This window comes from Triturus cristatus, chromosome 2_2 (assembly GCF_964204655.1).
Source record: "Triturus cristatus chromosome 2_2, aTriCri1.1, whole genome shotgun sequence".
Lineage (NCBI taxonomy): Eukaryota > Metazoa > Chordata > Amphibia > Caudata > Salamandridae > Triturus > Triturus cristatus.
Genome location: NC_140582.1, coordinates 923,054,550 through 923,078,498, shown reverse-complemented (window position 1 = coordinate 923,078,498; position 23,949 = coordinate 923,054,550). Strand labels below are relative to the sequence as shown.

Here is a 23,949-nt window from a genome sequence, read left to right as displayed (position 1 = left end):
CGGTAGGAGTCCAAAGGCTGCTCGGAAGATATTCTCCGCTTTTGGAGCACAAGTCTGCCGGTGTCGGCATCGATGATGTGGGACGGAGACGTCTCCGTAGGAGAACGTTCGCCAGGTGTGATCCTAGTTTGGGTGACACGTGTCCTGATTTCAAACAATTTGGGTGCCGTGGATGGTGGCAGTCCAAAAGTGATGTTGGGTATTGCTGGAGAAGCTTTTTGAGCTTTTTTCGGCTCGGAGCCCGACGTGTCCTGGAGGGTTGCCTTTTCTTTGATGCGTTGCAAGGACGCTGCAACTTGTCGAACCTGTAACGCCGACTGTTCTTTGGCGCCGAGCGGTTCTGCAGAGGCAGGCGTGGACTTCTTCGGGGCCACGCGGTTATCGAGTCGAGGAGAGGTAGTAGCTGTCGACTACGTCGATGATTGGGCCTTCGGTGCTGCTTTCGGAGCAATGTGCGAGGCAGAGGCCATTTTGACCTTCGTGGCCGTAGCCGAGTGTTTCGGTGCCGGGGGCCGAGGCGGCTTGGCGGTACCGATGGCCTTTTTCCGTGTGTCGGCGCCGACGTCGGCTGCTGCGAGTTCGGCACCGAAGTCCCGTTTGGTGCGGTCGGTGCCGACGGGTTTGGTTGGCGTCGAAGGTGTAGAGGGCTTCGATCCGACCAGTGGTAGTTTCACTTTCGGTTTCTGTGGAACCGATACGACTTTCGGTTTCGTTTTCGAGGAAGGGAAACCAGTCATTTTGGGCACTAATGGCTGTCGCTGAATGTCCGAGGCCGGGCCAGATGGCGGGGACGAAGAACTGCGGGATAGGTCTTGGGTAAGGCCCGAAGGCGATCCCTCGACCGGAGCCATTGACTGACGCACTGGGATATCCTCCGTCTGTACGGGTAGGCCTTGCTCGTCACCTGAGCTACTTTCTTCGGCCCCTAAGGCCTCATCGTAGTCTCCTACCTCGGTGTCGGCTTCTTCTCTGTGAAAGAGTTGTTCCTCGATGTCTTCCGATCCGGAATCGTGTTCGGAAGCAGGGCTGGAGGGTAGGTTCTCCACGCCTTCCACATCTTCGTCCTCGGCGCTGAAGATGTTGGTCGGGGCCGGTGCCGCTTGCTGCGCTTCAAGTCTCGCCGCTCGTCGATTCCGGAGAGTCTTCTTGGATCGGAATCGGGCACAGGCCATACATGTGGATTCGTCGTGATCCGGTGAAAGGCATTTGTTGCACACCGGGTGGACGTCGACATGGGGATATTTCGCATTGCAAACAGGACACCGCTTGAATGGTGTCCTCGATTCCATCGTCGATGTAGGGTCGATGGTCGGATACGATGCGAAAAAGTTGTTGTTGAAGTCAGTAAACTAACAAGTAACTGTCGATACCGATCGGGAACAGTACCGACGCGAACTAAAGGCCTTTTGGCCTGAAAAAAGTTTTTCCTAACTTGAGTCATGATAAGCACATCCGAACCCAATGGCGGAAAAAAACAATCTGAGGATGGAGAGAGAGCATGCCCATGCGCACTGTGGTCCAGGGGAGGAGTCACCTATCTCAGGATACTTCGAAGACTCTTCCAGGACAACAACGTGCAAACATCCGGACCCAACACTAGGCGGCGATCTATGCACAGATATGAATTCAGCAGCCCACATGCCTCGAACTTATAGGTTTTCCTTGCCTGCTCTAGTCCTTGTTGCTGATGAAGGAATAGGCACCTGGGTGAACATTCTTCTGTATTCCAGTCAAATGTCCATATGGGCAAACTGTAGGTGCTCTGAAGCCTTGCAGTCGAATTGCCATCATGACCTGCCCCTTACTTAGACAGAATGGATGAAAAATTACGGAGAACAATCTGTTAACTGTGAGTTGTAGCAATTAGGACAAGTGTGTATAGCTCACTCTTGCTCTTGATGTTCACTCTGTTATTAGTGTCTGCTCTGGCGACTCTGGTTATTAGTGTCTTCTATTGCAGAACCAGTATTTCTTGTTATTCTTTGTGATAAAAATTCTACGTCTGGGTAACCCCAATAGTAGGAGCCTTTCTGCAGCATAAAAGGATTTAACTCTTTATCTACTCAAGGTAGCTGTCCAAGTGTTGCTTACCCATGGCAAGTGCTATGCTAATGTTGTGGACTTTCAAATACTTCTACAGTATCTGAGCCTCTTTGGATAGGATGGGAAATTTCATTTCTTCTCTTGTTGATGGAGAAGGAAATGAAACTTTCTATTTCTATTTCTCCTCCAAGGGGATCTTCATGGTAGAGAATGACAGATGAGAGAGACCTTTAAATGCAAAGGCTCTTTAGTCAATCCTAACCAATGGATAGAAATTAACATTTCCAAAGGCTATTTGAATAGAGGAAACACTTAACTGCCACAATTTAACGTATGAAATCTGAGTACACAACATGAATTTAAGACTCTACCATGATATTAATATGCAGTTGATGGTATACTAGGGCCACTATTCTGGTTATGCCTGGAAAATGCTTATGATAATGTGAAATATTCAAAATGGTTTAATGAGAATGGTTTAGAACATTTTGTTACAATTAGGTCCTACTCACAAGCATCATTTAGTTAAATGACTAGGATGACAAATGGTGCATTGGTGATTTTGCATTAAATGTTATTTATATAGTGTCTAGTTCAATCTGAGAGAGGCACTTTAGAGCGGTCTGAAAACCACATATATGCAATTCTGCACCCAATCCCCCATACACAATATATTACAACATAATCTATTTCTGTTATGCTATCAAATATATCAATTCAACAGGGGATGCTAAATAATCTGAACAAATAAACAAAAGTTAGAAAATAAAATAGTGAGAAAGTAAGATTTATTTTTTCTTAATACCTCTTCGATAGTTTGTACAATTTCAGACATGCTGCTTGCTGAACTGATTTACCAATTATATCCTAAAAGAAAAGGAAAAAAAAATGATAAAAATACGTAAAACAAAACGATAAAAATATTTTGCCATGAATTTTGTAACCAACCTATAAAATGAAGAATCACTGCACATATAACTATACACATTTGTTGCCCGATTTCAGAATACAATATACAATAACCATCAGAATGAAAATCATACATCACGAAAGGCACACATTAATACAAGCTAAATTTGTATAATAGGATACATGGAACATAAAGACAATTCATTACTGTGTCTTAGCAAAGATAAGAAAATTCAATCTGAGTTTTAACTTCACAGTATTTTAACAAGAGATACTACAGAGCCAGGAACATAGTACTTGAGGACATAAACGTTGGGTTGGTAAATATTGAATAATGAATCTGAGAATGGCTAGAAGAGTTTTGGGAAAAGAACACAGATTCTCCTTATGCCGATTGACTTTCAGGGTCTACAATTACATCGATTAGTACGATTACATATGCAGCCCCTAGCTATGCTATTCTAAGCAACAATGGTCCCTTGGAAAGGGTGAACAAAACTGACAAACACAGACCCAGTCAGTGCTGTATTAGTTAAACGTGTCCAGCTGGACAGAGGTTCAATGTTTAATTTTTCAGCAATTCTTGGAGATATGTACAAGACAATATACTGAGAGTGGGACACACGCCTGCATTCCACTACAGAAACGTAGAAACATGGAAACATTTAAGCAAGGCTCAGGCAACGCTCACGGTTTGTTCTCAGGAGAAAAATTCACAGTTATAGGTAAACAAATCGCAAGGAACACCTCTACATGACAAATAGTAACATCATAGTGTATGTATGAGGTGTTTTAGGGTGTCGACGGCGTTTCGATCCAGGAGACAAATGTGTGGATCGTCTTCAGGACATTAAATAAGCATGCCTGAATTATAGGTGCCTTAAATTATGTGGATTTATACGTCGGTGACTAAGGGTAGCGGGAATGTCCTCAATGGGAGTGGTGGAGGTAGAGGTCGCGATGAAAAGTTAGGAATTTAGCGCAATGCATCAATTGTTGAATCAGAAAAAGAGCCACCGGAGTGTGCTCTGTGGGCGCGATGGCCTTTAGCCGTAGGTTACGGCGTGATGTCTCAGGGGATCAATGTCCGCTATGCTGGCACAGCTGAAAGAGTAAACCTAGATAGCCTATACTAATTCTTCAGATTGCCATTTGGATCGCTTATCAGACACTTTTCACACTTCTTACTCTGCATCATAAGCTAACTTGATTACATTTTTATATCCACATATCTAAGGCATACACAGAAAATCTGTTCTTTGCCACTCTTCTCAACTTCTTCATCTGTCTATCATCACTGTTTTTTTTTTTACACCCAAGTTCCCTCCCCTTCATCTTCTATTCCACGTTTAGTCCCACATTGGCAACACAGTCTATGTCTAGCTATTCACAGATGTTCTCCAGTGCTTTAAACCTTAATACGTCCATATCTAGAGTATGGAAGCTGAATCGTTATGGGGTGGTTTAAAGATAAATTGGAAGTTCCCTGGCTGCTGCCACTGAGAAGGCTCTGTCACCAAACATTACAGGTTAGGTTCAAGAGATATCCAGGAAAAGAAACTGTCCACAGAACACAGGGCACCACTATGGATGATGAAGATGAAATTTAGATGTTACGAAGTAGGCAGCTTTGCCATAGACAACCCAAAATAATTCAATAGGATCCTCATTCTAATGGGCAATCAGAGGAGGAGTTCAAGAATAAGTGAAATGTGATCTGGAGGGTACAAGTAATAAGCAGTGCTGTGGCATTCAGCAACAGTTTGAGACGTTTTATGAGCTTGTTAGGGATTTCTCTGCGAACAAGAGTTACCATAATCAAAGCAGGAATGTACCAAGGCCACAACAAATTGCGTTGATGAAGGGCAAAACTGTCTTCAGAAATTTAAGTTTCCAGAAACTCACACTGGGGACCTTAGTGCGCTAACGTTCTACAGAGATCTCTGAATCTTTGTAAATGCGCAGACTGTGTACTACTTTTGGAGACACAGAGGGAGGGTGCCCATTATCATTGGCCAGCTGAATCATTTCTCTTTATTTTTGGTAATAAGAACCTCTTTTTTGGCAGGATTAAATTTTTAGAAATTTGCAACCATCAAGTGCTGTACTGTCATAGAAGTGCTGGAGATGGGGATCTGAGCTAAGGTGGGATCAAACTAAATGTCCTGTGTGTTTGAAATCTGGAATAACAACTGTGTGTCATCTGTATATAAAAGTCATATGTGTACGATCAAAATAGTCCCATTGAAGGACAGATCTTGGCCAATGGCATCATATAGATGTTAAAGAAGTGAACTGCACCCTGCAGAATGCCACAGCATATGGATTTGGAATCATACTAATATGGAAGAAGAAGAATACTCCACGTCTGTGTAGTAAGAAAGGACCTGATCTACTTGATGGGCACAGACTAATCATGGGGAGGAGTATGGAATGGTGGACCATATCAAAGTCCGCAGATAGTTCCAACAGGACCAGTATGTTGGTGCCTCAAGTGTCCACCACCCACTGATGGGAACCTAGAACCGATGTTAAAACCAAATCTGTACTGTGCACTGGTCTAAAGCTGGTTTGTAAAGGATGGAGCAAATTGTTCAACTGGTTATAGCTGTGATAAAACCACATGTTCTAGTGTTTTAGCAAAGATTGGCAACATGGATGTAGGGTAGATGTTGTTGGGATTAGAAGGTTAAAGGTGTCTTTTTTTAAGAGAGGCTCGACTATGGCAGATTTGAAATTCTTTGACACCACTTTTTGGGCCAAGGAGTGTTTGAACAAGATGATCGAGTCAGAGAATAGGAAAGGAACAAGTTGTTTTACAATTCTAGCAGGACATACAACTGTCAACTGGCAGTCTACTTGGCACCCCACATACCTACCTGCTCCCTGCTGACGAGAGGCAATTACCTCGAAACACGTGTCCAGGGATGGCATAATAGTGACATACTCGTGGCATAGGCGTACTCACCGTTGCTACTACATTATCCAGAGTTCTATGGGGCTATTTGCTGGTATGACGAGCAGTGTGCGACCTACTTTGTTTATGTATTTAAGCTCCCTCGAGCGATTTGGGCTGACGAGCCTCGGTTCCGCACCTGCGCGCCGTGAGAGGTATTCTACCCTTAATATTTTGGCAGTCTACTTGGCACCCCACATACCTACCTGCTCCCTGCTGACGAGAGGCAATTACCTCGAAACACGTGTCCAGGGATGGCATAATAGTGACATACTCGTGGCATAGGCGTACTCACCGTTGCTACTACATTATCCAGAGTTCTATGGGGCTATTTGCTGGTATGACGAGCAGTGTGCGACCTACTTTGTTTATATACAACTGTCAATGCACCAAACAGATTAGAATTAGTGAGTTTCTGTAACTTTTGAGACTGAAACCAGACTTAAAGAGAAGGTTTTTTTTTGGTTTTACAGATCTAGTGGAAAAAGAACAGCCCAATTAACTGAACTGGTTTGTGGGAGAAGGTATTGCTTAATACAACAAACAATCTATCAGTTTTATAAAGCGATCACATCTTCCGGTATACACTGATCTGAACAATTTGGGAGCTTTTTAAAAATACAATGCATTCAAACGGTTTGCACAGTTTGAAACAATTCCTAGACTGAAAGCACTTTACAAGTGAATACGACTAACCAACAAAAGGGTTAGTAACACTTTTCTGGTCTCTCCTATTCTAGAAACGCTGGGGTGAAACATTTGCAGATGCCTATAGCGCTTTCTGCACAGGAAAGTAAGTGAGCTAAAAATGATCTGCCCAGAATTTGTATTTATTAGCAGTTTTTTGTAGCATGGATTAGAATCAATGGGTGGAAGGGCAATTTACTAGCCCATGATACCAGTTGACAGAGAGTACATACATATTGCAGGACAATAACTACAGCAAACATCGAAATAACAGCATCACGCACTAAGGCACATTACCAGTCCCAATAAAGAGTGTGGCACTCAGTATAGAACCTTAAGCAAAATGATGAATGACATACTGACAAAACATCCAAAAGAGTGCAAAAAACATATGGACATAATTCAACCAAGAATTACAAAGACTACACTGAGAATCAAAAAGACTAGTTACTTACCTTCAGTAATGATGTATCTGGTAGAGACACAGTCTAGCCGCAGATTCCTTAACTTAGAATATCCCCAGGCGTCAGACTGGATCCAGAAAAACTTCCGCAGCAGCTCCGCCCTGACGACTTCCACAGATGTGACGTCAGCGGAACCACATAAGCCCTTCCCGGCGCGCTGACGTCAGTTTTCGTCGGTATAACTTTTCCGCGCCACAACGCGGAGCCACCACCAAAAACTGTGAGAGTATGGGAACAGTGTGCGAAAAAGATGAAAAAGAAAATAATTGAATGGTGAGACAGCACCATAAAAGGACAGTGCCAGGCACTGTATGCTGAAAAATAGTGAAGGGAAAGAGCAGAGCACCGCTCTGAAAAGTAACCCAGCAAAGGCGAAGGCTAACCCTCCCCGGAGATAGAAGATGATGTTAAAAAACATTATGGCAGACAACAGAAAGTCTGCAACCACAATATACAACCGTGAAGGGCAACAAGTCCGAAACAGAGGGGCAATGGCAACCCACCACAAGGCAGCACCAGAAAGGGACGCCGTATCCCCTTGTAAGAGACCTATAGACTGAGGCAGAGCCAATAGACTTCAAACCAATGGACCGCTGAGGAGGTAAAAGACCCCAAGGTGATTGAGAAAGGGGGGGGGGGGAGGGGAGGTCATGAAGAGACCCCGCCCTAGACAACTCAGGTCGTAGGGATGTAAAAGAACACATGAGTATGCCGCCCCCAAAAACGAGAATGGTTGTTGAGCAAGTAAAACAGAACGAAGCAACCTGTGGAGGAGTGAAAGATGTCACCCCGCAGAAAGACAGAGCCACCCGGAGGAAGGTGAATGCAGAAAACCCAACCTGAAAAGGTTCCCGCAGAACGGGGAGGATGGGTGGGCGTTAAGGAATCTGCGGCTAGACTGCGTCTCTACCAGATACATCGTTACCGAAGGTAAGTAACTTGTCCATCTGATAGAGACATCTAGCTGCAGATTCCTTAACTTAGAATAGATACCAAAGCCATACCCATAGAGGAGGCGGGTCTGTGACTGAACCCCACCAAGTTCCAGAGAGAACTTGGCCGTCAACAAGGTGACGAAACACAGTGGGGACAGCAATGCCAGCGAAGCCAACACCAGACCACGAAGCTCTGAAAGAGTGGAAAAATAATGGGAGGCAAAGGCACCACAAGCCGTCGAGAAACAGCACAAAACCCCCCTTATGTATATCGGGTTGAGAGAAAGAGCACAAAGAGCCAGAAATGGCGGTGCGGAAGTGAGAGTTTATAGCTTTATAGAGGAAGATGAACTGAGCCTAGGGTCCGAGGGATCCGCAGGATCTGATGGATCGACCGGAAGCAAGACCCAGAGAGAGGACAAAATGGTATGACAGAGTCAGCGCATACCGATGGAGTATGCACAACAGTGGAAAAAAGCACTGTTGAACCTGCACTTAGCTAAAATATGTGTGGCAGCAGTGGCAGGATGCCAACCTATGACCAGAAAGTGGCGGCAGCATGAGAATACAAGACACTCCCGCACGTAGTCACTCCTTCACAAGGACATGGGAGAGGGTGGACGGCAACAAGTAAGAATGTCATTCATGTGGAAGACAGGAATACACATAAGCATACAGTGTGGATGCCAAAGCCACACTTAGGGCCTCATGTAGGTAGCGTACCAGTTACCACTTCTTAAATACCGAGCCGTACCGACTCGGTATTTAAGAAGTGGTAACTCGTATGTAGGTAATGAGTCGGTAATTTTTACCGATTCGTTACTAGTCGGTGATTACCGAATCGGTATTTACCGATTCGGTAATGAGGCATACCTTCCCATTGATGGGAAGGTATGCCTCATTACCGAATCGGTAAATACCGATTCGGTAATGGGGGGAACACATACAAGGGTGGCAGGGTGTCACATTGACACCCTGTTGCACCCCTGTTTCGGCCATGTGTGCACATGTGGCACACATACATGCCCTAAGGGCATGTATGTATGCCACATTGCACACAGCTACGCGCGTAAAAATGCATTTACACATACATTCATTATTTACCACCAACTATAAGTTGGTGGTAAATACCGACTCATAAACACACACACACACTCCCCCTACATCTCGATTTTGCTTTCGGAATTTACCGAATCGGTAAAATTACCGATTCGGAAAAGTTACCGATTCGGTAACATTACCGATTCGGTATTATTACCGATTCGGTAATTTTACCGATTCGGTAAATTCCGAATTCCCCCTACATACCAATGGCCAAAATACCGGTCGGTAACGGTAAAATTACCGAAAATCGGCCGTTACCGACCGGTATTTGGCTACCTACATGAGGCCCTAAGTATAGTGAAAACACCCTGTAGGGTAGCATAAACCGCCCTGATGTGAAAGACGTATCACCAGGTAAGCGACCGATAAAAAGTGGAAACCGGCAAGCCAGACACACACACAGAAGAGCTCGTACCATGAGCAGACAGGGGCGAAGGCCACGAACACCGGAAGAAGGAACATTGCCTGCACGACCCCGCTGTAGGAAGAGCACAGAGCAGATATAAATGAACAAAGACACACATCTAGAATGATGTGTTAACCTCTTCGACGCCGATGACGGAACGGTTCCGTCATGCACGTCGGTTGGGCTGTGCTTATGACGGAACCGTTCCGTCATGGCCCCGCCCGCGCTCAGAACTTTCAGCACCGCGCGGGAATCCGCGCAGCGCTGAAGAGGTTAAGGGATACAAGACTAGGGCATGTCATAAGTACCAACAGCCATGTTGGAGTAGAATCAGACAGGACAATGTCCAGATACGAAAGCGACATCAGCCACCAGCCCGGGAAGACCCATGGTCCCCTGCTAGACAGATAAGGATATGGAGGCAGACACGATAATGGAAACAGCCAGGACCAACCTAATGGTCTAGGGACCAAAGAAGCGAGTATCCTGAAGAGAACACTCCCCCTGAGAGCATTACCACAGGAACCCAAATAGAAGTGCGGAAAACACCTGTGCTGAAAGCAGCAGGGAAAGAGGAAAAAATTCCTGTGGGGGAAGTGCCCAGAAATCGAGGGCACAAGGCAATGTACAGCATAGACATACATTGCGAAGACGCCACCGCCTAGGACAAGTCCAGACAGGGCTGAAGTACGAAAAATCATTACCCACCCCGAAGAGGGGAGGGTAGAATCAGCACCGCAGAAGCGGAAAAAGAACTCAAACACCCTATGATAGTGAATTAGATCAGGGTGCACTACTAGTACGCGCTATACGATGGCAAGGCGGCAGCTGTGGAAGAACTGTGCCTGAACGGATAAGAACAAGGGGTCCCAAGGGACAGGGGCCGGCGAAAAGAAGTGCAGCCAACCTGAACAGAGAGGAGCACAGCGATGCTGAAAAACGTCCTTGGGAAAGGCAGGGGAGGTAGAAGCCTTACGGCAGGAAACCTATACCGATGCTACGATGTACTACGGACAACCGTAGACCCCACCACAATTGAAAGTGCTATAGCGACGTCAACCTGTGGGTCGAATACAGCAGAAAGAGAAGACAGAGTGATCCACAGAAGAACCCCGTTAGGAATAATCCACAGGAGCGTACCAAGACTTCCTTGGAGGAAGGCAGCTACACAACAGCCAGTAAATACCCCACATAGGGTAAGTCTTAACCCCGGCAATGGGGCCTCCTCTGGAGCCAAGCTCTCAGACGGAGGATTTGAAAAGAAGGCAGAACCAGCTGTACCGACCAAAGGCAAACATGGCGGAGCATCCGCCCAGACCATCTGGGAATTATGTCATGAACCCAGGGTCCAAAGCAAAGAAGGCAACTCTGCCTATCAAGTAAAAGCAACAAAAAGTCACACAACATGTGACAAAGACAAGCCACAAGGCTGAGAAAATCAGGCCGCAAGGGCCAGCAAATCACGGGAGACCTGACATGAGGTGGGAGACCGCTGAATCAGTGTGACAGTCAAAAAGGTCCACACCATTGAATGGCAGAGCTCGAAGAGTGTCCCAAACGTTATCGGGAAAACGACTATCTCGCAGCCATGCATGGTGGTTTAAACTAACCAACCGGGCCATTGCTCTACCAACAGAGTCAGTAGCGTCGACGGCCGATCGAATGGAAAATTGTGCCCTACCCTGGCCATCAATAATAAAACGATGCAAGTCAGCTCGGGGCCCTTCTGGGAGAGAAGGAAGAAGGAGCTCAACCTAGTCCCAAAGGGCAAAGGAAGCATGTGCGAACACGCAGGACGTGTTTAAGGCACCGATGTCCGTACTGGGGGAGGCAAAAATGTGGCGCGCACATGTCTCCAGCCACCAAGACTCCCAAGTAGGAGGTAGCAACGGCAGAGTGGGAGAAGGCTGCAGGCCGAAAGCCGCCTGGTCAACCAGACCCTGAGCTCTAGGTTGAAGGGGACAAGCAGACTGGATCGTCTGGGGCCGGGCGATGCCGGCGAGCAATGGCTCGATCAACAGGATCACCAGAGGAGGGCCGTGCCCAGGTACCAAGCATGATATCAAACAAAGACCCACCAAGGGGCAGCAAAGGCTCCACGTCCACAGGTTCAATGTGGAGGAGATCCAGTAAAGGATCATTGGGTAGGGAAACCCCAGGGTGCTGCAAGCAGAGAATATCTGCAGACCTGTGACTAGCCCTCGCAAAGGCCGCGCTAGCCTCTGTCGCCATTCTGGGAGGCGACAACAACCCGTCGGTAGGGGACGGTTGAAGTGTAACTCCTCCACTAGAGAATAAAGGTGGAGCATCCTGGGGTTGATCCAAAGGCCAAGGAACACTAGGCACCTGCACCAAGGGGCTCTGAAACTACTCTGGGCACGGTGAGCCCAGAGGTAGCTCGTCCTCCTGCAACAGAGGAGCTGAAGGCGCTGACTCGACGTCGAGAACCTCCAGAGGGGAGTCGATCCGGGTACGGATGGACGGCGACTCGACCTCCACATGCGGGGAGGGAAGAGATCGACAGGCAGTCGAACTCGGCGCCGCTGCCGACATCAGCGCAGGAAGCCACACTGGGCTATGCGTTGATTGGACGGGCGGGCTGGACGGACGACTGGGATTCCCCTCCGGGCAGTGTCCTGTTGATGTCGTATTGACTCCGGAACCGGAGTCAACGCACGCAGCCGAGGACAAATCCGCCGGCGAGGATCCAACATGAGCACCTTCCTCCTCTGTGGGACCCGAAGGTGCACCAGGGAGAGGGGATGACCCAAAGAAATCCTGGAGAGCCTTTGAATAGGCCTCTATTTGGGCCCTTGTCGCTCCGACACCAGGGAAGACTGGGTATGCAGGAGACGACTCCTGGGCACCTGTGCTTGGCAAAGACAGAGAGCAGCGTGCCCCAGCGTCACGTTTACGGGAGCACTACCTCGATGAATTATGTTTGTGCTTACCTGTCTCTGAATGACGTCTGCAGGAACGACCCCGTGAGCAGGCCTGATCCCGAGAGGGAGAACGGCTGCGTGAAGGCACAGGACTGGACATCCAGGTGGCCAGCAGTTTCATACGACGCTCCCTCGGGGACTTTGGTTTCATCTGGGGACAGGCGTCGCACTCTTCGGAATCGTGGTGCATCCCCCAGGCACCACATAAATATCGTGTGTGGATCTGTGACAGACATTTGCCGATCTCACACGCATTAAAGCCTGAAGGCATCGCACACTGTTCCGTGACGCCGAAGGTGTCGAAAATGCATGAAAAACAGGCCAAGGAACCGCTGGTTTTCCAGGATCCGCGTTAGGACGCGGAAAAGAAGAAGACGGACGTCAGCGCGCCAGGAGGGGCTTATATGGCTCCACTGACGTCATGTCCGTGGACGACGTCAGGGCGGAGCAGTGCGGCAGAGGTGCTGCTGCGGAAAGTTTTCCGGGTCCAGTCGAACGCCTGGGGATATTCTAAGTTAAGGAATCTGTGGCTAGATGTCTCTATCAGATACAAATGTAATTGCTGCTTGTCTCTCGGTAGTGATATGATGTTGAAAGATATATTTACATTTTTCTCATTAATTGTTTGGACCGCTTAGGATGGCCTGTAGATACATCTTTTGAGGAAACAAGAGAATAGGGGATAAGGAAGTGATTTGACTAAACAGGAATTTGTGTATCAACTTGAACTCCCTTTCTGTAATGATTAAGAGGTTGAAATTGTAGAGATGTGTGTGAGAGCAGCACATACTTATACACAGGTGTTACTAAACAGCAAAGAAGAGGGGTGCGACTTCATGACATCACAATTAGAGAAGATACAGTTGGCCAAGAAAAAAGAATGCTCTGAAGTATAAAATGGCTCTGACTGCTCAAAGACTTCACAAAAGTTGTTTAAGCCCCAGTTCTATCAAGACTGGACTATCACAATTTCTAGTAGAAATACCCAAACTCCAGGGGTTCCTTTAACGCAGCCCTACACACAGCTGCCAGGCTGGTCACTACAAAAACTAATATCTACGCCTTTCTGATTTCTATTAACTCGCTACACATGGAAGCAAGGATCACTTTCAGACATGCATTCATCACAAATACGAGTTACATAAAGGTACCACAGAACTACTCAACCAGAAACTTTTAATCTTTGGAGTCCAGAGACATCTAGGAAGCAGTGAAATCATTATCCTTGAAACAGCAGTCATCACAAAGCAAATCCCAAAGCAATCTTTTTCTGCAAGTGTCCCCAGACATCAATACCACCTGACATCAGGACACTTGTGATTAATCACTTGAAATACATCTGAAAACCCCATTAATACAGAGCCACACCATTCCTTAGCCATCTCAAATCGATGAAAATTGGGTCACAGGTTAAAACTGCTCCATGAAGCCCAAAATCTGTCAATATGTATAAACTGATCTGTAACTTTATTTTTTGCTTTGCTTAATAATCACCACTCTTTTCTAGAACTCTTCAATCTGTATTGTTGCAGATACCTTTTCTAATGCAAAAGTATTATGGGCTATTTTATGAGAACTGTATCCTCCCAGCTTACCAACACTACATCGATCAATTGACCTTGTGACTGGTTTCACTGACTGGTTAAGCATTCTTGAAGTGGACGCATGCGCTGTCTGGCATTTGGAACGATCATAATGCAGGATGACATCATTCCCAGTAGCTGCATGCAAGTTCGAGCTAGAATCCAATGGTTGGATTGAAAGCGGAGAACAAGCCTGAATATTTTGAAATCTGGCTGAGCTGGGAAAAGCGAGAGTTTTTTGAGTATCTATTGTGGCTCCTAGGTAGTCCTTTGTATTGGTTGGTTGGAGATGTGACTTTGGCACATTCATTGTGAACCCTAGTTGATGCAGTAACCGAATTGTCCTGAAAGTGTGTTGCAGACATTGATGGCTTTGATAAGCCAGTCGTATAAGTACGGGAAGACGTGAATTTTTTTATCTGCTAAGGTGAGCAGCTACTACCGCCAGACACTTTGTGAAGACTCTGGGGGCGGTGGTGACTCCGAATGGGAGTACCATGAACTGATAGTGTTGACTCACTACCACAAACCTGAGGAATTTGCAATGAGATGGGTGAACTGGTATATGAAAGTAGGTGTCTTTTAGATCTAGAGTAGATAGAAAATCGCCTTTCTGTAGTAGAGGAAGTGCCTGTTGAAGTGTCGCCATGCGGAAATGGTCTGACTGAATGTACCGTTTGAGTTCTTTGAGATCTAAAATTGGTCTGAGAGAACCGTCTTTTTGAGGAATTAGGAAATAAAAGGAGTATATGCCCAACCCGTGATGTTGGGGCGGCACAGGCTCTATAGCCCCTTTTAGAAGTAGAGACTGAACCTCTTGTTTGAGGAGGTGTAGATGGTCTGGTGATAGTTTGTAGGGCTTTGGTGAAATATTTGGAGGCGTGTTGATATATTCCAGGCAATAACCAGAACGGATAATTTGGAGTACCCAATTGTCTGTTGTTATTGATTGCCAGATTGGTAGAAAATCTGACAGTCTTCCCACGACAGGTGATGACTGGTCGGGGGGAAGTGGAGGCAAGTCACTGCGTTGTGTTGGCGGGGGAGGTGCGTATGTTTGAACCCCGGGCCCTGCCCTTACAGTTCTTACCCCTGTAACCTCCTCTGAAAAAACCCCTAGATGAAGAGGGTTGGTGATTGCCCTTATAGGTGGAGGTAGCCTCTGACGAGGTGTTCATGGAACCTCCACGGTAAAAGGAGCGTCGAAAGGAAGCACAGCCCTGTTTGGACTGAAGGGCTCCCATAGATTTGGCTACCTCAGTGTCTTTCTTCATTTTCTCAAATGAAGAATCTACCACTGGGCCAAATAGATGTTCCCTATCTAATGGGGTATTTAAAATGGAGGTTTGAACCTCAGGTATACGGAGCCAGGCATGCCTTCTTAGAAGGACACTTGTGTTTATAGCTCTAGTAGCGGTGTCTGCAGCATCTGAAGAGCATCTTATTTGATTGTTAGCAATAAGTTGCCCTTCATGAACCAGATCTTGTGCTTTTGATTTGTTTTCCTGGGGTAAATATTGAATTAGTTGTTGGAGACGTGCCAGAAATTGGCTGCTTGAGAAGCTACCCTTTCCCCAGAAGCGTCAATAAGTTATGAGAAGGTGGAGCCTCTCCTGTTGTCTGGGAGTTGGCTCTTTTTCTTGCATTGGAGACCACCAGGGAGTCTAGTGCCAATTGTCCCCTTATATATACTGGGTCCGATGGTGCTGGCTTGTACTTTTTGTCCACTCTAGGGGTAAGAATACGAGCTCTAACTGGGTCATTAAAAATGTCATCTATATGCCTGACCATCCCTTTAAGCATGGGTAGTGTATGTGATGACTTCTGTGTGGTACAGAGGGTTGCAAAGAGGAAATCCTCTTTTAATGACTCCTTATGTAGCTGCACCCCATGGTAGCTGGCGGCTCTACCCAGTAACTCAATGTAGCCTACACTATCATCTGGTGGAGAGGGTTTGGTAGGGTAAAGGGCTGGATCATTGCCCGTGGGTGAATTGGTGATATAATCGTCCCATGGGTCTTGTAATGGCTGATCATCATCCCTATCCTGATCATCATCCTGGTTGTCAGGTGTATGTGGTGGTGAATGTTCAGGTGAAATTGGTTGAAGCGGAGGGGGAAGGTGGTGTTGAAGAAAGAATAGGTGGAGGAAGAAGGGGAGGGGAAGGGTTAGTTCCAACAGATCTCTTTTTTAGAGGGACAGGATATTCTTCTTCTGCATCAGCCCTCCGTTTGAGAGACACTTTAGTGGTGATATGGCCATTCTGTGGATGGATATGCAAAATCTTTTGTTTCGGATCCGGTTTTCCAATTGGGGCATTGAAACTGGGCTTTGTAGTTTTCTGCATTTCTGTCTGTTTCGGCGCCGAAATGTTCGGTGCAAAGGTCGAAATCGCTGATGCCTTCGGTTCCAATAATTTTTCCGGGGCCGAAGGGTGGGGTCGGCGCCGGACTTGTGTTTCGCCCCGAAGTTCTGGGCTCCGAACTCGGTTTGGAGGGAGTTCTTTTGGAGCAGGAAGGTTTTTCGGTAGGCTTCGGTGCTGAGCCAGAGGGTGGGGCGTCAGAAGCGTAATCTCTGTGCCGACCGGGGCCCGAGGGCGAGGGTTGGACCGGAACCTTCTTTTTAATTGGAATTGCCTCTTGGCACGAGGGGGGAGCTGTACTCACGGTATGTTGACCATGTGGGATGTCCTCCTCTTGGCCAGAGTCGATTTCAGAGATGGCGACCGGCTCCTGCTCCTCCTTGGTTCCCATGGCCTTGCCGGCCTCTTCGCCGGATTGTTGACCGAAGAGGTCCAGAATGGAGCTAGTGTGCTGGCTCTGCAGGTCACGACATCGAGCCCAGTGGTCGCGGAGTGTTTTCTTGGAGCGGAAAGCCTGGGACACGGCGCAGTCTTGGTCTCTGTGTTCAGGGGACAAACACATATTACACACTTCGTGTGAGTCAGTGCACGGGTATTTCGCGTGGCACTGAGGGCAGAATTTGAAGGGAGTTTGTTCCATCGACTGCAGGTCGACCCGACGCAGGTAGGCCCGACGGCCTACCACAAACTTTCCGTTCAAAAGATTATTTTAAGTAATTACGATGCGCAGTAGAAAGGGAGACGCACTCGAAAAGAATACTGTAGAGGGTGAGTATCCTGTGCGCCGAGGGAAACCGAAGGAACGGTGTCAAACCAGAGCGCAACAATTAACGTCTGAACCCACCAAATAATCTAACAATGGAGTCGATGCCCATGCGCACTATCACCGAAAGGAGGAGTCACCTACCTCGTGACTGGAAAGACTTCTCGAAGAAAAACAAAATGCAAATATCTGGACCCAACACTAAATGGCGATCTATGCACAACATATGATCTACAGCTCATATGCCTTGAACAATAATGTTTTGTGTTTCTCTAAATTCCCTTTCATAGCTGCAAAAGCAGTACTGCTGAAAAGTTTAAGATACTTTGCTAGTTATGGAGAGTCATGGCTACGCCGCCTCTGGTACATACAAAAAAAATCAGGAACACAAATGAATATGGTTCATAGACTGCACATAACTGACATACAAATCACACTTAGCATCTATTTAACTCTTTCTCTGAACATTCAATACACTCATATCATTGGCGAAAATACTTACAGCTGGTTTTTGCAAACACTGATCAATAATTCCCTGCATCTGCCTTTTAACAAAGTGTAACGATTTCTGAGGATGATAAGGAAACAGCAATGGACTTTCTGCAAACAAAAACAGTTATTTGTAGCAGGAATTGAAAAGAGGTTGTGCCAAACTAACGTGCACAAAAACAGTTGACCAACACCCTTCGACCACATGTTCATTTTAAAAGAGTGCCTTTAAAGGGCTCAAAGAACCTGATTATAGTGGAACCAATGTACAATTATCAACTTTATTTATTTCACTTAAAAACAGATTAAAAAACCAACTTAACCAGTACTCAAGATTACCTTGCAAAGTCTACCATGGCCAGAGTAGGAAATTCGGCTTTTCTGCGTGGTCACCCCTACTTTTTATCCTTTCACTGGACCCTATATTATTACTGGTTTTTAGACTCAGCACACTGCCCAGTGTACATGCTGTGACCCCTAAAACATGGAGAAACTGGTTAATCCCTATTGACATAGTTACGTTTTCAAAGAGCCTATGGTGCGGAAATACACCTATGTCATGAAAAGTTAACTGTCACCTGTGGAGTGCAGCACTTATTGTGCCAGTGTGACTAAAGAAAACAGATTCAGGCCTAACTGCTGCAGTGTGACCTGTTAAAATAATCCTGACAGGTAACCCTCTCCCACTTTTAAAAATTAGCAAATCAGCCTTATGAAAGCCTTGAAGCCCAGAATATTGGGTGCATGGCAATTAAGTTTGGGCATCAATGAATCTACAGCACTACACGCTACAAACAGATGAATACAGGGTTAGCAACATTTTCCATTCCTAGAATGTGTTAGATACATATGCTCTGTCTAGACTGTAAATCAGTACTCTCTATAAGCAATGGCTATTGTGTGGAGGATGCAGATGTCTAGGATAAATGTTCTCAGAACCAACTGGCCAATCAATGCTGGTTATCTGGCTAGAACATCCATACAATAGTGCTTAGTAAATGTGTGTGAATTTGACCATGTAGCCACCTTGCATATGTCAGTTAGGGAAATGTTCCCTAAGAAGGCCACTACTCTTTCGAGTAGTGAGCCCTAGGAGAAATGGGGAGAGCTCTCTTTGAGATAGCAAGTCTGAACACAACACTAGCAATCTATCAATTCCTGCTTTTGAAATAGGTTGTGAGGCTCTGCAAAGGCCACAAACAATTGGTCAGCCTTGAGAAAAGGTTTAGTTCTAATACATGAGAACGTGTGTCACATCTAGGGTATTGAGCACTCTCTCCGTTACAGAGTCTGGCTGGGGGAAGAAGACTGGGGACTCTATAGTCTGGTTAAGGTGTACTGGGGAAATCACCTTAGGGAGGAACTTGGGGTTTGCCCTGAGTACTACCCTACCCTGTCCTTGTGAATGTGTATGAAGGGTTCTTGCAGAGAGAGGGCCTTCAGCTCACTAATGATTAGTAAAGAAGCTACTGCCACAGGGAAGGCTACTTTTCAGGACAGGTACTGGAGTGGGCAAGAATGTAAGGGTTCGAATGTAGGACGCATGAGCCTAGTAGGCTAATAAGGTTCCACATTAGCACTGGGGAAACCCTAGGAGGAATGACTCAGATCTTTGATGAACGCCTTGATCACAGGAATGTGAAGGAGGGAGGAATGCTCCCTTTAGTGCATGTATGCAGCTATAGTAACTAAGTGGAGGTGTACTGAAGAGTAGGCTAGGCCTAACCTCTGGAGGCGGAAAAGATAGCTGAAGATATCTTGAACTGCAGGTTTTAAAGGATCTAGCTTCTTGGCAATGCAGTAGAGGACAAATCTTTTCCACCTTGCGGCACAGAATGCTTGTGTAGTAGGTCTGGGGGACTCATGCAGGCCGTCCTTGCATTCCTGAGGGATGCCCAAGTAACCAAATTCTAGGCCCTCAAGGGGGCTAGATCAAGTTGTTTGGATCTGGATGCCTGATCTGGCCTTAGTTCCTGGTGAGAAGGTAAAGCCTGTTGTGGAGCCTCTCATGGGGGCTGATGGACCTCTCTACTAGGGCTGAATACCAGAACCGCCTCGCCCAAGTAGGGGCTACCAGAATGAGAATGAGTAGAAGATAAGTTCATTAGAGTGAGTTCATAGCATGTGTGTTTGTTGCATAACATAGTGATAGTTTGGTGCATCTTCCCCATCACCAGTGGACGTGGAAAAGCATAGACCAATATCCCTGACCAGTTGATCCATAGTACATTACCCATGGATCTAGGTTGTGGGAGCATGAGGCTAAGTTTGGGCATTTTGCATTCGCGTGGGTGGCGAACAGTTATACGTGCTGTAAGTATTGGTGCAGGACCTGGAGATGGAGTTCACACTCGTGGACTTGCTGACACATCCTGATTAACAGGTCCTCGGGCACTCTTTCTACTGCCTATATGGCCAGTAACGACTGAACTGGTTTGATAAAGATGGAGGTAGGCTCTGCCTAAGTCTGGCTGAAAATCAACAAATGTTGAATATTTTTCTTAATATTTGTAAACATAGTGTTTCCATAAGTTGGATAATAGATATATCTAACTAGAACGCAAGGGGGGAACCTAGAGTGAAGGCATTTAGCTGTGATGATCATCATTTCGCCCCTCAGCGCCAGGTATGTCTTCTCATTTACTGTATTGATCTTTGGTAGTTTAATTCCCAACAGTGAATCCTCTGTATTGTTGACCGGTATTTGACCCGTTTGCAATATTTACCTTTCAGATAAACGCTGCTCTGAAGAAAATTAAACCACTGGTTTCCCTCAGTGTTAGGTGGTGACATCAGGTGATCATCTTCATCTTTCAAATACTACAACAAACAAATCATACTCGGATTAGTCTGTGCAATACAATTGAAATGGAAAAGAGGGCAAATCATTACTTCAATTGGTCTTTTTTGTTCTCAATCTGTTTCTTGATGGATGTAATTTTGTTTGTTTGTTGTGTTTTAAAATGGGGAGAATTGTCTCTTGTGGAAACCTTTGCTTTGCTAGTTCATGTTAGAAATTTTTCTGAGCTCTTACTTTTTTAGCTTCTTCATCTTTAGATTTTACTTGCACATCTAATGTTTTTGCCTTGTACCTCTCTGTTACTTCTAACCAGGCATGCTTATGAAAAGATGCTCTGGTTTGTTTGTTTTCTCCCAAGATGCAACCTTTTTTGGTTATAAAGTCAAATTTTAAGTTCCAAACATATCACGTATTGTTATCGGTCTTTAATTCACATGTTTACAGTGTATGCAATTAGATCTACTTCGTCAATACATCTTTTTCAAATAGCACAGCAAGGATCTGGTGATAATTTTGTGGTTATTAATGATGGTTGAATCAGATTCTACTTGAGATATTAAATTATAAAACCAGGCCTATGAAAATATGCCCATCAACAAAACAAAAATAACCAGAAGGTATGCCACCTTCGCAGTAGATTAAATGCTTATTAAATTGAGTCTGCAAGTTAAAAGTTATGGGCTGGTTACACAATCTGTGGTCTTTGGGCAAGCCGGTTAGACTCATGCAGGCTGTTATCAGATATTGGAAAGACTCAAAATGCCCTCTAAGGACAGCATAGGTAAGAGAAAATACAGCATATCTTTCCATATCTTACATTGAAAATAATGACACTACTTCATAATATGTCCTGGCCACAAGTATCGAGACATTGGCAAAATGAAATAAAATAGCACGGTACTTTTTAATTAAACTTCTCCAACAAGTAGCTCGAGAACTACAGGTAGCTCTTCTGTGAGCAGCCAGGCTGCTAATAAAAGCTTTTGCTTAGTTGAATTAATATATGGATACCAACATTAAAGTATACGTAACTTACCATCGGTAACAACTTATCTGGTTGCAACTAGATCTAGCCGCAGATTCCCCAGGCACCAGATTGGACCCAGAAATCTTTCTACAGCATTACCTCTGCGCGTCGGTAGACAGCACTGAGCAACTCCGTAATGACATCGTCCACCGGATTTCATGTCATTAGAGGCCATATAAGCCCTCCCATGATGCGCTGACGTTAGTTTCTTCTGCAACTACTTTCTGTGCTAAAATGTGGAGCCACGTATAGAAACTGCTGTGGAGACAGTATGCCAAAAAAGTATACTCTTTTTGAAAGGCGCTTATACCAGTATTATCGGTTGTTTGGTGTGTTTAATATTCATATATTTTCCTTTCTTTTTTTTATTGTTTCTAACCAACGAAGATCAAAAGGGTGTATAGAAGGGATCTGGAAGAAAAGGAGAATCAGTTCGCAGAGCAGGCAGGATGGGTGGGTCAGTAAGGAATCTGCGGCTATATCTAGTCTCTACCAGATTAGACATTACCGAAGGTAAGTAACTGATTCATCTGATAATGACATCTAGCCACAGATTCCTTACCTTTGAACAGATACCCAAGCAATACCAACCCGGAGAAGGGCCGTCTAACTGATTCCAAGAAATATCCCAGACTAGGCTATCCAGTTTCCATAAGAAAAAGAAAGACCACGTGCCAGGAAGGGAGTGGTGGAAGAAAACCTCAAACTAGAACACTCCGGGAGAATCCCGTACGGAACTAAATCTGCAGCTATGCAAAAGCATGGGAGAAAATTCATGGCAGAAGAACAAGACAAGTGGAGAGAACACTCCATATGAACATAGCACTACAAGGCCCCCCGGAAGGGCAACTGGACCAAGAGACCGAGGCAGAAGGAAACAGCTAAAACAACAGGGCAAACCCCCAGCCACAGAAGTAGGCATGGCATAGGGCTGCAGAAAATAGCTGATAAAGCACTGTGAGCAATAGCAACAATCATGGCCATAGACCACGTTAGGCAAAGAAAACATTTCGAGAGAGAGGAGGCTCTCTGGGACTATGCAGCGTAGAACCCCAAGAAAAGAAGGTATACAACACATATTTAGAGAGGTATGAAATATACATACATACATATACATACATATACATACATACACATATATATACACATATACACTTATATATACATACATACATATATATATGTTTTGATGGGCGTGCGCAGAATAACAAAGTCCAGATCGAAGAGATAATTTTTTGCTTAGATTTCTTTATTTTTCAATCAGTATCAATAGTGCTTTAAATTCCAGCCAACGCGTTTCGTTCTCTTTGGGAGAACTTCATCAGGGCTCCTATAGAGTTTCACCGACCAATGCAATGCCAGGTTCCCAATTTCATAAAAATTCCTGTGCTCTACTCAAGATCTTTCCCAGTGAGAATATAGATTCCAGCTGGAGATTCTCGTTTTCAGAGAATATCAAGAGCAAATGTCACAAGCTCAAAGGTAAATATATATCAAACCCTGCACCCGATCGGAGTCTGTATGCAAGTTCAGACGTTACTGTTATGCTCCCCACTCGAGACTGCAGCAATCCATATAATTTGCCCATCTTTTCGCAAGATTTCAAATAACTGCGATCAATAGATTAGAGCCATTGGGTGTAATGAGATCTCCAGGCAGTACTCTGGCGTCTTAAGGAGGGAAAACGTTCCCACAGCTGTATGTACCCGTTCGTACGACCAGTAGTTCAGAATGTCGGGACATTCTGAACTACTGGTCGTACGAACGGGCACACGTCTGAACTTACATACAGACTCTGATCGGGTGCAGGGTTTGATATATATTTACCTTTGAGCTCGTGACATTTGCTCTTGATATTCTCTGAAAACGAGAATCACCAGCTGGAATCTATATTCTCACTGGGACAGGTCTTGAGTAGAGCACAGGAATTTTTATGAAATTGGGAACCTGGTATTGCATTGGTCGGTGAAACTCTATAGGAGCCCTGATGAAGTTCACCCAAAGAGAACGAAACACGTTGGCTGGAATTTAAAGCACTATTGATACTGATTGAAAAATAAAGAAATCTAAGCAAAAAATGATCTCTTCGATCTGGACTTTGTTATTCTGCGCACGCCCATCAAAACGTATTTCAAGGATCTGGAGCACAGAGGCATTAATAGGCGGTTGATGCCAGGGCATGTTGCGCGGGAATTGCATATATTCAGAACTGGTATGAGGTGCAGAAATTTGTAGTCGACCGTCTTTTCTATTTTTTTATACATATATACATATATACTTTGCATGAATATCAGCGCGCATCCATTTGAGGACTGATTAGCATACTTCATCTCCCATAGAGCAACGTAACTCTTTCAGAGTCCCAATTCATGGTGAACGATATTTGCTGAACTACGAGATGAAGATGCCATGCGCTCCGTGTCTGCAGTGCCCCAGGAAGAAGAGGTAAACTCGAAACATGTTGGGAATATGGACTATG

General features: G+C 45.4%; 1 protein-coding gene across 1 annotated transcript in view; it reads right to left on the bottom strand.

The window, feature by feature from the left end:
- The window catches only part of ANAPC4 (anaphase promoting complex subunit 4), a 259,145-nt gene that overhangs the window by 74,571 nt on the left and 160,625 nt on the right, over positions 1-23,949 (bottom strand). Inside the window, exons 20-22 of the mRNA XM_085642313.1 lie at positions 20,370-20,463; positions 17,657-17,754; positions 2,849-2,910 (exon numbers count right to left, since the gene is read on the bottom strand). Coding sequence (XP_085498439.1) covers positions 2,849-2,910; positions 17,657-17,754; positions 20,370-20,463 — 254 coding nt within the window. The remainder of the gene's footprint in view (positions 1-2,848; positions 2,911-17,656; positions 17,755-20,369; positions 20,464-23,949) is intronic.